A 14,776-nucleotide genomic window follows, 5' to 3' on the forward strand; every position below is an offset into this window, starting at 1 on the left:
TGTAGGCTGTAATAGTGGAAAGGGCCTTTATGTATGTAGCAGAGTGTCTGGCTAGCCTAGCTGTGAGATGTTCATTGTATTCCACTAACAGACACAGCCTTGGGGGGTGTAGGGAGTCTGTCTCCAGGCTGTTTCTATTATAATATTGGAGTTATGTGAAAAATTGGAACAAATTGGTGAAATAATTTGTTTTCCTGACATGGACCGGGCTAGTTGCAGTCAAACAGCCAAACAGCATAATACTCTCACCACCATCCTAGTGTTGTCCACCCATAGGGATTTTGTGCCCTATGTGCAGTGCATAATGCTAGCCTGGGCAGCGTGTTAACACTGCTTACCAGTGCTTTTAGGTTTGAGAGACTCTATCAAACCTCTAAATATTTTTCTGTCTTTGCCTTTCGGAGGGAATTCAGTTTATCCAGATGGGAAGAAAATCTTAGGCCAGGCGCTTTATTCTTTCCAAGGTTGCTTTCAGTCTAAAGCTGGGCATACACTGTACATTTTTTGCCCTTTTCAGGACGATTTTCCAGTCGTGCTAGAATTTTTCGAACAGGCCGACTTTCAGCCTGATCGTGGGTCGTGCATCGTTTAGTGTACAGGGGGTAACGCGGGGCGATCAGCTACTCACGACCACCTCCCGATCAGGAATCGTGAGGTCGGGAGAAAATAAAATGTTTGAAATTCAGTCGCCCGTCATAGGAAAATCGCTCAGTAGGCATAAGAAAACAATGATTCTTCCTCTCAGACGAAAACACAAAAGCATGGCAGGGGTGCGAGTGAAATGGAGTTGACAGACTGTAGTAGCCACGTTTGTTCAGCCATGTCTGTCCAAATACTTTGTCGCATTTTCTTTTTAGAGCTTTCAGCACACAAAATTGCACAAACTGCCAAGGCAGCACGTTTCTCACTAGTGAGCTTAATATTCCTCTTCTACTTGTTTGGCTTCCAGATAGATCAGTCCGAGTAGCGCCATCTAACTGCAGAGCTGAGTCTGATGTGGTTTTAAGACAAACCCTGTGAGCAGTAGGATCACATCAGAGCAACAGGCCGCACAGTTTGAAAATTTAACCCTGCGGTTTCATCATACAGGATGCGCTGTATCTGCGTGAAACTATTGAATATATCCCACAGCGATTTAAATCGTAGACACTCATCAAAACTGGTTTCAGTATGAATTAAGGAGCCAGCATTAAGCTTTTGAACTGGCCCCTGTGCCAACCATGTTAAAATGTTTGGACTACACTTAAAAACTGGGACTCTACCTTGAAACAAACATCAACATGAACCTATTCGTAGCAGCATGCATTTAAAACAGCGAAACAATATAAATGTAAAATGTTGCACCTAGCTCTTGCAACCTCTGGAAGTTTGTTGCATCATTTTTGCATCCTGCAAAAGACAAAAACCAACTTTTCCCAAGCATTCTATGAAGCCCCAAATTAATGACAGTCATATGCATGGAAATAGGTAAATGTCTCATTGAAACTGCATCAGATTTCTCATATTGAATCTGCAGACTCTGGAGAATACAGCTTGGAGCTCCACACTATCAGCATGTCTCTTCTCTAAATATTTTAGAAGAAATCAAATTTGCTTTGTTAAATTTATTGAGCTCTGCAGCAGTCTGAAATGTTGTTCTGGACTTTTTTCCCACACGTTTTGGGCTGCTGTTTCATCATGACAAAATAATGTTTGCATTGCAGTGCGCAAAAATGTAAGTTATAGTGACTCAGTCCTGGTTTATTAAACACAGCAGGTTTGGGTTGTGGCTTCACTTATGGCACACTGGGTTTGTAGAGGGTGAGGACTTATTCTGTAAGTCTGTAGTCTGTCACCGCTGTGACAATTGCACAGCACAGAAGGGCCCAACTAGACGTCTCCAAGCGCCATTACAGTTATACCAAGTTTGTGCCCCAATGGAGCGAGTGGGTGTTGATGTGTTGGGTCCATTTCCCATTACAGACCAGGGGAATGTGCTTGTGGCTATAGACTATTTCATAAAATGGCCAGAGCATTATGCGATTCCTGATCAGCTCACCACTACCACAGTCGACAACCTAGTGGTTGAGATGTTAAATCAGTTTGGGGTGTCAGAGGAGCTGCACAGCGATCAAGGGTGAAATTTTGAGTCCAGTGTCTTCAAAGCGGTGTGTCGGTGGATGGGGGTTAAAAAGACACACACTGCTCCGCTCAACTCACAAAGTGATGATAGCAGAGGGGTCCAACAGAACCCTGGCAATGCAGCTGGCCATTCTGACTGAGCAGAGGCAACGTGATTGGGACCGGCACCTCCCTCTGGATCTGTTTGCATACCGGACTGCTTTTTCAGGAATCCAACCATTGTACCCCCAGGTGGACCTCGTTTTTGGACCACCTTCAAAAACTGGTGCTAGGGTGGATCCCAGGCTGAGTTATTTTTATGAGTTGGTGGAGAGGTTGCGCAATGTGAATCACCTTGCACGGCAATCCCTTGCGTGGGCAGGATCCCAACAAAAGCCCCCAAAACAAATTGTTTGTTTCCTCAAAATAAATCCATGTCTAGCTCATTTTTTAAGGTATATTTGATGAGAATTTTGACTTTAAAATACCAAATATTGTTTCAGTTTTTAAAAACCATGGTTGCTTTTCTTTGTTTTGTTTTTTTGTGATGTTGGGTTTGTGGGGAGAAAAAAAAAGACTTAGAAGTCTAAGCAAGAGTTGTTAAATGCAGTTTGAGGTCAAAAACTCTTTAAGTTCCTCATCTATGTTCCATTGGACTGTTAAAACTAAAACTTAAATAAATGTAATCATTGAAGGATTCATATTTAAATTGTTGCCACATTAAATATGTAGCTCCTCAGAGTAGCTTTACCTCGTCTGTTCCTGTTTGGCTGTGACGCCATCCTGGAAAGAAACATCAGCTGTGCTGCTTCCATCAACACCCTTGTTTATAGATGCTGGAGATCGGCCTGTTTTCCAGTGTAGTCCTGTTTCTCTGACCGTAAATGAGTGGATGTGCTCTCTTCATCCTCTGACATGGGAGTTGGCTCGGAGCTCGTCTGCCTGGCTGTGTGTTTCCTGGACGGGGCCACCTTCTACAGCTGCTTTTTGTGTCTCTGCTTCTGTCTCCTTGAACCCCAGTTGGCCTCAGCAGATGGCCACTCACACTGAGCCTTGTTCTGCTGGAGGTTTCTTCCTGTTAAAAGGGAGTTTTTCCTCTCCACTGTCGCTACAAGCATGCTTAGTGTGAGGGATTGCCTTTGAGTCAATGCGATCAACTGGTTTTCCTTAGATAGAAAACTTTGAATCAGTTTGACTGTATGATCTGGTTGAACTGTAAAGTGCTTTGAGATGACAGGTGTTGTGAATTTGGCGCTATATAAATAAACTGAATTGAATTATTTCTTACCCCATGTCTAACTTAAGTTAACTTGATAAGCATTGACTGACAGCAAGTCTAAGGTTGTCTGGGAAATACCGTATTGAGCTGATGAAAGAGCACTTATGCTGTTGTCCTACAAATATGCTGGATCATCCCTGCAAATAATTCTTTATTGCCCCTAAAAATACAAGATTGATATGATAAGCAGATGCCATGGCCAATGAATACACATTCTTTTTTTTACCTTATTTCTATCTTGTTTTACTTTGAAAAAAATCAAATTTTATATTTGGGACATTGATTCTTGAAAACCAGACCTCTCATGCAGTTGAAGAATACAGCCGACAGTGACTGTTTTACTACATCAGTGCCTCTAGTGGCAAAATAAAGTTTTACAAGAACAAACGTAAAAGTTTCGCAAACATTTCACTTGCCTTTCAGAGCAGAAAATAAAACAAGGGGAAAAAAAACTAGACTTCCATACAAGTCACTAGCTGATTTCCACAAATGATAACATTAGATGATTCGTCCCCTGGGCCATACCTGGAACACCACCTGAGGGAAGCATCCAGGGGGCATCATGTCCGAGCCACCTCAGATAACTCTTATTGATGTTGAGAAGAAGCGTCTTTTTTAAAAACACCTTGGTATAAAATAAATTCCACTCAGTAAGGATGGAGAGAAAGAGAAGAAGGCATCAGGACAGACAGGGGAAGCATTAGACTGGTTTAATATTAGGTCAAAATTTACAGACAGCTTCCTAAGACCAAGTGATTCTTTTTGAATATAATCTATATAGAAAAAGAGCATTAGCAAACTGAGTAATTCATTAACTAACAGCAAATAGTGCTTGTTTTTATATCTGAATTAACAGAGAAGAACACAGGCATTGGTTAAGGGAAACACAGACTTGAAGTTGGTGATGTTTTCTGCTAAAGAGGAGCTCAGTAATGGCATCAGGTAGGAATAAACAAACTAGTGAGGTTGCAAAAACCTAGAAAACCAACATGGTTTAAATTTCCTCTATTTGCTGTATCTCCTTCACCACAGAGGAAAATATGGAACAGAGGTGCAGCTGATAAGAACAGAAAGCGAGCAGGTGAAGAAAGTCTCAAATAAAGCTATGTATGTAATTAATCCATTAGTAAACACAATTAACAGAGTTAAACATTTTTATAAAAATAAAAATTACATTGGGGGCACCTGTAATGGGACTTTAAAGGGGAGTTGTGTCCCTGCTTGTAGTTACAAATATTTTCAAATTTAAGATGACTTATTAAAAAATCAAAATGTACTCTATTTAAATGCTTCCATGTGATTGTTGGCCAAAATCAAACAATTCTTGATCAATTGAACCGACCGTTCCTCAGGCTGCCCTTTGCTCCCCTAAATGAACTGTGTAGATCTGTCATTCAGGACATTTTCTAAGTTAAACTTCATTATGTGTGTAGAGGCTTGGAATTTAGCACACCAAGCGCAACTGATAGCGCGTAAAGCTGCTCACCATCTCAGGAATAATAAATTGTCTTGGTAAGAAAGTGCTTCATGGTTTGCAAGCTACAACATGCTATTAATTATGTAGGTGAAGCTGATAATAGTCTTCTAGATACATTTACATTTAACCTTCATGTCTTTGTAAATTTGCTCATTTTCATAAACTTATTAGTTTTATACAAATAATTTTATAGATGAATAGATCTGTGCTCCTACAGACACAAAAACAGATTTTTGTTTTATAAGCTAACACCATTTCAAACCTCTCCCCTGTTTCCATGATGCTGTTTGTTCATCTTCTTTTACAAACCTCTGAGGTCTTCACAGAACAGTTGGACTTATTTTTGGATTAAATTACACTTATTTTACTTTATTTGTTCATTTCTGAAGGTAATTGCCAAGTTTTATTTAAGGGAATCCAAGTAAAGAGAGCTGAACACAGATATAAGCCACTTTGCAGCTTTTTATTAATAAAAAAAAAAAATTAAAAATACCAAGAATGTGTTACACCCCGATAAAAACCATTGATGTTTGTAATATTTGGAAAAGTTTAATGGTTATAAAAATTATTAAAATGCTGTACAGGGTAGAAGCCTAATCTGAGCAAATTTAGAGTTTTTTTTTTTTTATTTTTTTATTGGGAACAGATAAGGTCCTGCAGAGACAATAATAAGTAACACAGAGTAAGTAACAGAAGTTAGTTTAATTATGACCCCACTCCACGGTGAGGTCGAGCTCTGTGGTTCCACGGGCGGTTTTGTTTACAATATGTACATCAATTCACACAAACACTAAATTCATACTTCCAGGCGTTTAAGAATAAATTGATATTTTTCAAATATCTGCAATACTGCATATGACGCCTCTACATTGTTCCAGATAAAGTAAAACATGAAAGGGAACAGATTTACTTGGAATTAGTGTTTCTCATGAAATGTTCAAATGAATAAAATAGTTGAGCTTGAAAGGAAAGAAAATGTGTTTTACCAGATATGTTTAGTTACTTATTAAGGAAAATAACATTTGGTTTCTGCAACATGTGGGATAAGAAGAGTCTTCCATGCTGTTTGGTTTGTATAACATGGTTGTTCCCAATAATATCAGTCCTAAGAAGATGCATCCTGTTAGAGGTTGACAGATGCAGGAAAAATGAAATGGATGCATCAAAGCAGGGCGATGGGAGGAAAGGTTACATTAGAGAGCAGCATTGGCAGGTTTTTTGTTTGGGGGATTTCTCTCCCTGGATAGCTTTGTTTGGGCTCTGTGTCTCTGAGCTGACGGGGCTGTTTGATCCTGCAGATTCTGAGCTCAGGTTGGGGGCTTGGTGCTTCTGCAGAAGGGCCTCCTGTTCTCCAGGTTCAGGATCAGTCAGCTGCACCTCCTGGAACTGACTAAGCTTGGATTCAGGTTCCTCCACGTTTACAGCTTCCTCAGCCTCCTGAGGAGGAGCTGGTGCTTGATGTTTGGTCTCTGCTGCTGACTGTGGCGCAGGAGGGGATAGTGGAGCTTCAGCATAGGTAGGCACATAAGCCACTGTGGCGCCCTCTAGAGTATTTGTGTGTAAATGCGATGGTGGGCTGTCTGGATCTTCTGGTTTCTCCTCCTGGCCTTCAGGTTCTGCCTCTTCATCTGTGTTGCTGCTTGGTTCTGACCCTCCTTTCATGTCTCCTGCATCTTCAGATGATGGCTGTGCTTTGACAGTGAGCTCAGCTGCTTCTACAGTCTCCAGCTCTGGTGAAGTTTCTGGAGCTCCTTCTGTTTCTGACACCTCCTCCATAGCATGTAAGATCTCCTGGACTCCCTCTGGATTCAAAGCGGACTCCTGCTGGTTCTTCAGAGAAGAAAGGTCCCCAGAGCCGTCTTCAGTGATGTACACAGGCTCTGCTCTTATCACCACAGTCCCATCTTCATCTTCCCCCTTCTCCTCCTCGTTCTTGTTGGCATGGGGATCCTGAGTGCATGCAGGCACAGTAACACTTATCTCTGGCTCCACCCTGATGTTGTTGGGGTCTTCTGTGACTCCAAAAGGTGCAGTGATGTCTTCATTCTGCCCAGAGGAGCTGTGATCGTTGCTTTCTTCACCTCTGCCTCCACCATTGGTCAAAACAACGTTATTTTCACCCTGTAGTGGACTCTGACTCCATTTGTCTTCATCAGCAGCTTTTTCTGAAAGTAAGAAAAAAAACAGTCGATAAATACACCATGAATTCAACAAAACAAATGTATATGGAATACAAATTTAAACGCTGCCGATAAACATTAACCAACATATAATAAGCTTCTTTTTTCCCAGCAACCACTTGTAGATTTTATGAGCCCTTCTTTTATATTGTGTGTAATGTATTATATGTGTATTCTTTGCCTTAAAATCTTCCTCCCTGCATGATTAGCAAAATTATGCATTATAGATTATCATTATTAATGGATACATTTATTTATTTTTGTTACCATTGTATTTTTCGATTTGTAAGTATATTAATGTAGAAATATTCAACATCCGTATCATGAAGTAAATGAGAAGATAATGGAATCTGATGGAAACCTGTCACTTAATGTATCTGTTAGTAGTATTGTAATAAAGCACTCAAATTAAGCATTACATTAAAGAGATAAAGAGTAGTACGGTGCAAAGATATCAACAAAGAGCTATGAAGTAATCATAAAAGTGTTTAGGATATTTATTTATTGACAGAGGCTGATTTTTGTTTCTCTCCCTTTGCAGTTTCTGCAAAGGTTTTTTTCTGTTATATTCTAAAAATACTAAACTTTTTTTTAACATTTAACTTTTTATTGAAATTTTTACATTTATTTACATATACAGTGAACTTGAACACAACACATCCACCTCTACCCAAAATAAAAAGGAACCAAAAATACTAAACTTTATTGCCCATTAAGTGAGGGACTATAGTTTCACAATTATTTTTTTAGTCCATCTCTTGTCTGCTGAAGATCTTTGTTGAAAGAGTTCTAACTGTCTTAATTCTTTAGAACTGATTGTATTTCAGAATTTCACATTTCTGTGGTTATTTGCATGAAACGATAAATAACAAACAAATAACAAATGATATCCAGCTTTACAAGCTAGCTGCACCTGGCATAATTCATGTTACAGCAGTGTGATGGGTTGTCCATAGGTCACATGACACAGACAGACAGGAAGTAGAGGTGCACATTATGTTTTATATATACATATATATATATATATATAAATGGGAGATGAATAGAATTCTCATTAAATCTAGTAACAACTCATGAGTGACTTTTAGTTGCCTTTTTGTTCAATTGTCCTCCATTGTTGGTCTCTAACTGAATCACACGGTCTTCAGCAGGGAGTCTTAGTAACTGCCCTTTCTGTGAGAGCAAATGGTATGAAAAGCATCAATGCCTGCAGTGAATTACAGGCTCTGTCAAATTTCCAACCAAGAATTAAATTCTCTGAAGGATGGAAGCCGGACTTTTTGGATTACACATTTGGATGAAATGAGAAGGATGATCAGATGAAAATAAGCTTTAAGTTGGAGTCAGACAATATTAATATTATCACCTGTCCTGTGTTATTATGAGTCAAACAGGAGCAGATATTTTCCAGGACAGCCTGGAGCAGCTGTGATTGATAAATGATGGTGGTGAGGGGAAGACGGAGAGGGGAGACAGTGAACACGTACCTGCAGTAACCTGGGCTGTTTTTACAACATGTCAATCTACAAGTTAGATAAATTTAATGAAACTCCTTGATAAATCTGATGAACGGCAGTAAGATCATTTTGGTTGATGTTCTGCGGTCAAATTAGTTTGTAGCCTGGTGTAAATTAGGATAACAATGTTTTGATTTGCAATAAAGAGGCAACTAATCTTAGAATATTGAAAGTAGCTTAAGTCTCTCTTTTATTTAAATATTAAAATAAAAAGCTTCAGGGTTTTTTTTTTTTTTTTTTTTACAGTTTATTAGGTACAAAATGAATGGAAAAAAAAACATTTGAGATCAAAGATGCAAATTTCTGTATTAGATGATTATATTTTAAGATAATTGCTCACGTTTTTAGTCATGCTGGTGACGTGGACTGGTAATCTGAAGAAACTAAGCACATACCTGCCGCATCTAGCTGGTAAACTGCAGATTAGCCTCTCCTCCCCTTCCTAAGGTGTCCCCCTCACATTTCAATTGCTTCCTACACCACTGAGTCGGACGTTTAATGCGCCCCTCCTGATCCCACAACCTGCAGCAGGGTCCTTCCCCAGCAGGTCACCTTTATAAATCTAAAAATGGACTCTAGCTTAACCTGGAAACCCTGCAGCTTGCTGATTCATGTTTATTCATGGTTTATCAATGTGCTGTACTGCAATTACTTCTTTCCATTCGTAAACCTTAATGCCTCACTGGTAAAAGTAAATTCATCTCTTATCTTTTAAATAATGTATAGATAATGTAAAGTTAGAAAACATGTACACTGTGAGCTACAGGCCATCAGCTCAATACTAATTAATAGAGGCTTATACTTCTTAGAGGTGGAAGAAGCACCTCAGGGAATGTTAAAAATGTCTTAAAATTGAGAGCTTGAGACCAAAAACCAGGAGGAAAAATCTAAAGCACATTGGCCGTCCCAGTTAGAGTGGACACGGGTTAGCACTTAGTGCTTTAATATGAACTATTGATGGATGGCACCTTTATATAGCAATACTACATACTAAAATCTGTCTTAGGTGTACAGTCAATGCATTATTAATGAGAGAGGAACATTTACATTACAAAAGACTAGAAGCTGGGAGAGAATGTAAATTATTTAAGGAGGAAACACAAATGCACACACTTGCAAAAAGCAAGTTGCTGTGAAACTCCTGCAGTGGTTTTCAAAGTGTGATTCCTACATTCCTTAAATACAAGAAAGGCTGGATTAGTCATTTATTAATTAATGGCTGGCGATTAGTCAAATTTTCTGTTAATGAAGATTAAGTTTTTCAACAATGCACTCCTATTATTTCCACAGATTAAAGTGAAAGAAGTTCACCACTTTTTGTTCTTAGATGCCTCATCACAAGTGAATAATTAGCTCACTGTGGGATATTTCTAGCTGGAAACATTCACCTAATCTTCAGGAGGTCGGTGTGTCTTAAAGAAGGTGCAAACATGTTTATAAAAAACGTCTATGCAGGCTTATTAAATCAAGCAGGACAGCAGAAAACAAACCAAAATATAGAAGGAACGAATGAACTTAAATATTGTTGCATGTTTATAAATGAAATAAATATCAAAACAGGCTGTAGGGATTCATGGGGGCACAGTGAGCTTCTCTTTGCAACAGAGATTAAATATAACCACTCTTTGTGCACAGTTATTTTTCTCTTTAGAACATTATAACCTTATCTTTCTTTTGCGATCATTGTCAAACTGTCTGGGGACATGCAGTGCGCTCATTTTGATGCTAGTTTTTGAAAGTAATTTATGTCACTAGTCATTTTTTATCGTAACTTAAAGGAGAACAAAATATCGATTTATCGTATTTTTCCCCCCAGCACTAATGTTAATGTAGAATCTATTGCTGGATGTGCAGGATTTTAATCAGTTTTAAAGCATTACACACACCAATAAAACTGCAGTTCAAACGGGAAAATCTTTAAAGTAATAATGAAGTTGTAAACTCTGGAGGGTTTTTTTCCTCTAGCACTCTCGCCTTGGTCTTTAGAGCAGACCTCTGTTGGGCTCCTTTTGGCATCAAGACAATTATTCTTATTGCCACATTGCCAGACAGGACACTGTAAAAAAGGAAAAAAAAAAAAATAGAGCAGACCTAATGCAGATTTAACAATCCAGCACCTCACAAAACACATATGTATATACATAACTCCTCAAAATGTCAAACTTGTCAAACCAAGGAGTTTGTGGGCTTCAGTAGTACTAAATCACAGCAGGTGGCTAAGATTCCCACTCGTCAAAACTTAAAAACTGGTTTGAAAAATGCCTAATCCGGTTTATGTTAATTCACTATGCAACATTCGGGTGGTGGAATTTTGATTGCACATAACAAAACAATGGCTCCACTCTGCCTTGCACTACCAATGGTAGCGGGTTGGCTAGGGGGCGCACTGGAGCAGGATGATGGGCCGAACATGTCCATCCCCTTATGGCTTTAGTTCACGTATCTTTTTAAGGATATCTTATAAACCAACATATTAAATACATTAAATAATTTATTTAATCTGTGCAATTGCAAACCTAAGGCTTCAACAGCGTTGAGTTATTATGCGCATACTGTCAGCAGCAGGGACTCTGCTCCCACTGTCTACACACCTATGAGATTTCATAGTTGAGTTTACAATTTCTTAGATTTTCTGATATTTCTACAGCTAGATGTCACATATAAATTGCTGGTATGTTAAAAGGGACTACGAATTTTTACAACAGTAACTTATTGTACTTTGGTTGCATACAAAGGTTTTCTAGGTGAATTATGGCATTCTGTTGGCATTGTTTTTGGTCTGCCTGTTTGTTAAAGAGAACGTTATCTGTATTTCCAATAAGGTGAGATTTTGCGCATCCTCTAAAGTAAAGAGGGAGACAACTTCTCCAGCAGCGGGTGTAAATAAAGAGTATTCCAATATCAAGTTTCAAAAAGCAAAAATGATAACAGATGCCGAGAGGGATAAGATACAAGAAGACATTATCAGCGTTGGAGATTACAGAAGTGGGAGATACAGCTGCAAGTACAGTTCAGGTTTCCCTGCAAGCTCCCCTCCCCTCTGAAAGTTTGTGTATTCACTCCACCTTGCTAACTGTCACTATTGAAATGCAAATAACCCCTGATGCTAATTGGAGAAAGGCTGCATCAACAAGAGCAGGTTTTAAGGCCCCGTCCACACAAAGCCGAACCCTGGCCTAAACGCACACATTTTTCACCAAACCAGCCTCTCATCCATACGAAGCCGGCGTTTCGGGGGTCTGTAAACGATCTTATTTTTATTCAGCCTTCAGAGTGGGAAGATTTTGAAACGCCGTTTTCGCGTTTTCATCTTTAAGCTCTAACCGCATTTTTTATTTTTTTTTTACACGCATGCGTCATAGTGTCGCCTGTAAACACGCATGCGCGACACATCACAACAACAATGGCGCTGTACTGTGTTGAATGGTTGCTGCTAATGCTACTCACCCTGCTGTCGGGCTTACAACAGAATCTTCTTCTTCTGGAATATCTCCAGGAAGAACAGAGCAATATCGACGACATAGTTCAGCACCTGAATTTGACTGAACCACGAAAATGGACCCGCAGGGCAACCATGTATAAATATTAGTGCGCATGCCCAACATTTCGTCGCCTATTTTTGCTTTGGCACCACAGCGCCAATTATAGGCCTGGCATACATTTTGCAGCGTTTTCATGCATTCGTGTGGACGCTCACATTTATTTTACGTCTCCGTCTTTACGACAAACGTTCTGGAAAATATTAGCGTTTCGTGTTCGTTTTGACTTCGTGTGGACGGGGCCTAAATCTTCACCTACTATTTGTTTTCAAAGTAGAGCATAAAAATGGTCTCTGCTATTCTGTACTCACATTTGTTATTTGGTGCAATTTAGCGCATATATGCAATCATTGAAATTAAGCTTTGCACAGATGTGTACGGCATGCATACACACAATTACATTCACCTGATAACATAAAGTACTGCTAGCACCTAATTGTTTGGTGTGTTTAGGTGTTAAATAACCTGTATTTCACTTTTTTTATGTCCAGGCTGCAAGTTGAGAGTAAGGTTGGACAGCTGAGACATTAACTCTGAATGATTTCAATATAAAAGGAAGGGCAGATTTAGTTTCAAGTTCCGTCTTGCTTAAAAAGCATCCCCACACTGGAAAAATTACCTAGAAGTAAAAATGTTTTATATTCTGTGTATTATACCCTTAATTTGAGTGGGTAAATGAGACAGTTTGCCAATAAGATAATTAGATAATATGTACTTGAAAGACAAATGTAAATTGTCTTGTTCCATTTGCAAAATGTCAAATTTTTCTCCTCAATTAAAAATACACCTATTTTATGAAAAACATGACTTATGTAGATTTAATTTTTTTGCAGTGCATCCCGTATCCCGTGCATATGACACATCCGTATACTCGCTGCCCTTTAAAAATGCAGGTTTTGCACTCTGGCACCCTGTGTGAGTTCAAATTCATTACACTGTGTTACCATTTTGTGAACCGTAGCCTCTGCACCCACTGCCTTTAGGATGCAAATGTCTTGAGATCTGTTGATCCAACACATACCGACAGGTTCATCCATAAGGGACACCATCATGATGACAGCCAGCTTGGCATGGAGATGCAATAAAATTAACATTAAAAAGAGCAGAGACAGGAGATTTTCCGCTGAGCTCCATGTCGATGCTGCTGTGTGTTACTGCTGCACCATTCATAGGGTGTCTGCTGATCTTAAGTGTAATGCAATTATAAACAGCTGAGGCTTTAGAGCTTCTAAAGGTTTCCGTCCTACTTTTCTAACAGATTAAAACTGCCTTGAAAAAGTGCCAGAGAGGGTTCTGGACAGAGAGAAGTTTCTTCAAAGTAGAAGGTGAGGAGACACTTGGTTCTCATCTATATGAAGCAATTCTATCATTGAGCAGCCAGGGAGGATCAATTAACCAGACAGTTGTAGTCATTTCCAAGGGTCTCCTACTAGTGGGATATGCCTGCAACACCTTCCAATGAAGCGTTCAGATGATATCTGAAACATGTCTGAGGTACCTCAGCTCTCTCCTCTTGATGTGGAGGAGACTCAACCTCTTCCAAATGACAGAGCTCCTCTTAGATGATGCGGTCTGCTCATGCTCTCCTCTTGTTGTTATCAGAGAACAGAGCCACAACTGAACCGCACTGAGCCCTACTGTTGAACTAGTACTAGATTTAGTGCGGTTCGGTTGTGTCTGGAACGATCCAGTTCAGTTGCATTCCATTTACACTCATTAGTTGTCTCGGTTACCGTGCTCAGACTGTTCTCGGCACAGTTTCAAAATGATAGTATAAATGGGGCTGTAGACTTGAATTCAGAGGAACTGGTTTGATAGCAGCCACTTTTGCACTTGGCTGCAAAACACCCCAGTCTATGCTGTAGGTCTATGGAGGAGGGGACCAGCAGAACCATGTCATCCTCATACAACTGAGATGAAATGCACTGGTCCCCAGACCAGATCTATTTGTGCTCTTGGCTAACTATTAAAATTCTGCTTGCCTGGGAAATAACCAAATATGGCCTTAATACGTATACAAGAACTTATGCCATCCATCTCAAGCGCCTTTCATAGTCGAGATTTTGAGTGGTCTTAAGCTTACCTGTTAGAAATTCTGTAATTCTAAATATTTTATAGTGATCTAAAATGTATTAATCAGTTTTATTTTGGGGATTAAAACAACTGGTAATAACAGTTTCCTAGTGGTAACAAGAGCAGACAATAGCAAACAATTTCCAAAATTGTAGAAATGTGATGTGATGTAGAAATGAATCTTTAGTAATTAATTTTATTTTGTAATGAAGTGGTCAGCATGAGAACTGGTGACTCGAGACTCGCCTGTTTTTTTTGGCCAAAGATTCATTCATTACAAAATCAAACCAGGTGAACTACAATTTTTCCACTTGTGCAATTCTGGACAGAACATAATATGAGATGAAAACATTTATCTTAGATCAAAAAGTTTTATATATATATTTTACAATTTTTGTATAATTACTGCTCTAAGTGAGTTGCTCTATCAATTAAAGGCATGTTTTACAGTCTCTATACTCCAGTTAATGATTAATCGATTATTAAATTAGTTGGCGATTATTTCAATAATTGATTAATCATGATTCATGCGATTAATTGTTTATATATATATATATATATATATATATATATATATATATATATATATATATATTAGGTACACCTGTCCA

The 14,776-nt window shown here is 38.9% G+C and overlaps 1 protein-coding gene across 1 annotated transcript in view; it reads right to left on the reverse strand.

Moving 5' to 3' along the window:
* Positions 1-5,364: 5,364 nt before the first annotated feature.
* LOC107095888 (paralemmin-3-like) overlaps positions 5,365-14,776 on the reverse strand; it is a 29,518-nt gene continuing 20,106 nt past the window's right edge. Inside the window, exon 7 of the mRNA XM_015392255.1 lies at positions 5,365-7,021. Within this exon, the coding sequence (XP_015247741.1) occupies positions 6,045-7,021 (977 nt within the window). The 3' untranslated portion in view covers positions 5,365-6,044. The remainder of the gene's footprint in view (positions 7,022-14,776) is intronic.

The sequence above is a fragment of the Cyprinodon variegatus genome, unplaced genomic scaffold, assembly GCF_000732505.1.
Source record: "Cyprinodon variegatus isolate N-32 unplaced genomic scaffold, C_variegatus-1.0 Scaffold582, whole genome shotgun sequence".
Taxonomy (NCBI): Eukaryota; Metazoa; Chordata; class Actinopteri; order Cyprinodontiformes; family Cyprinodontidae; genus Cyprinodon; species Cyprinodon variegatus.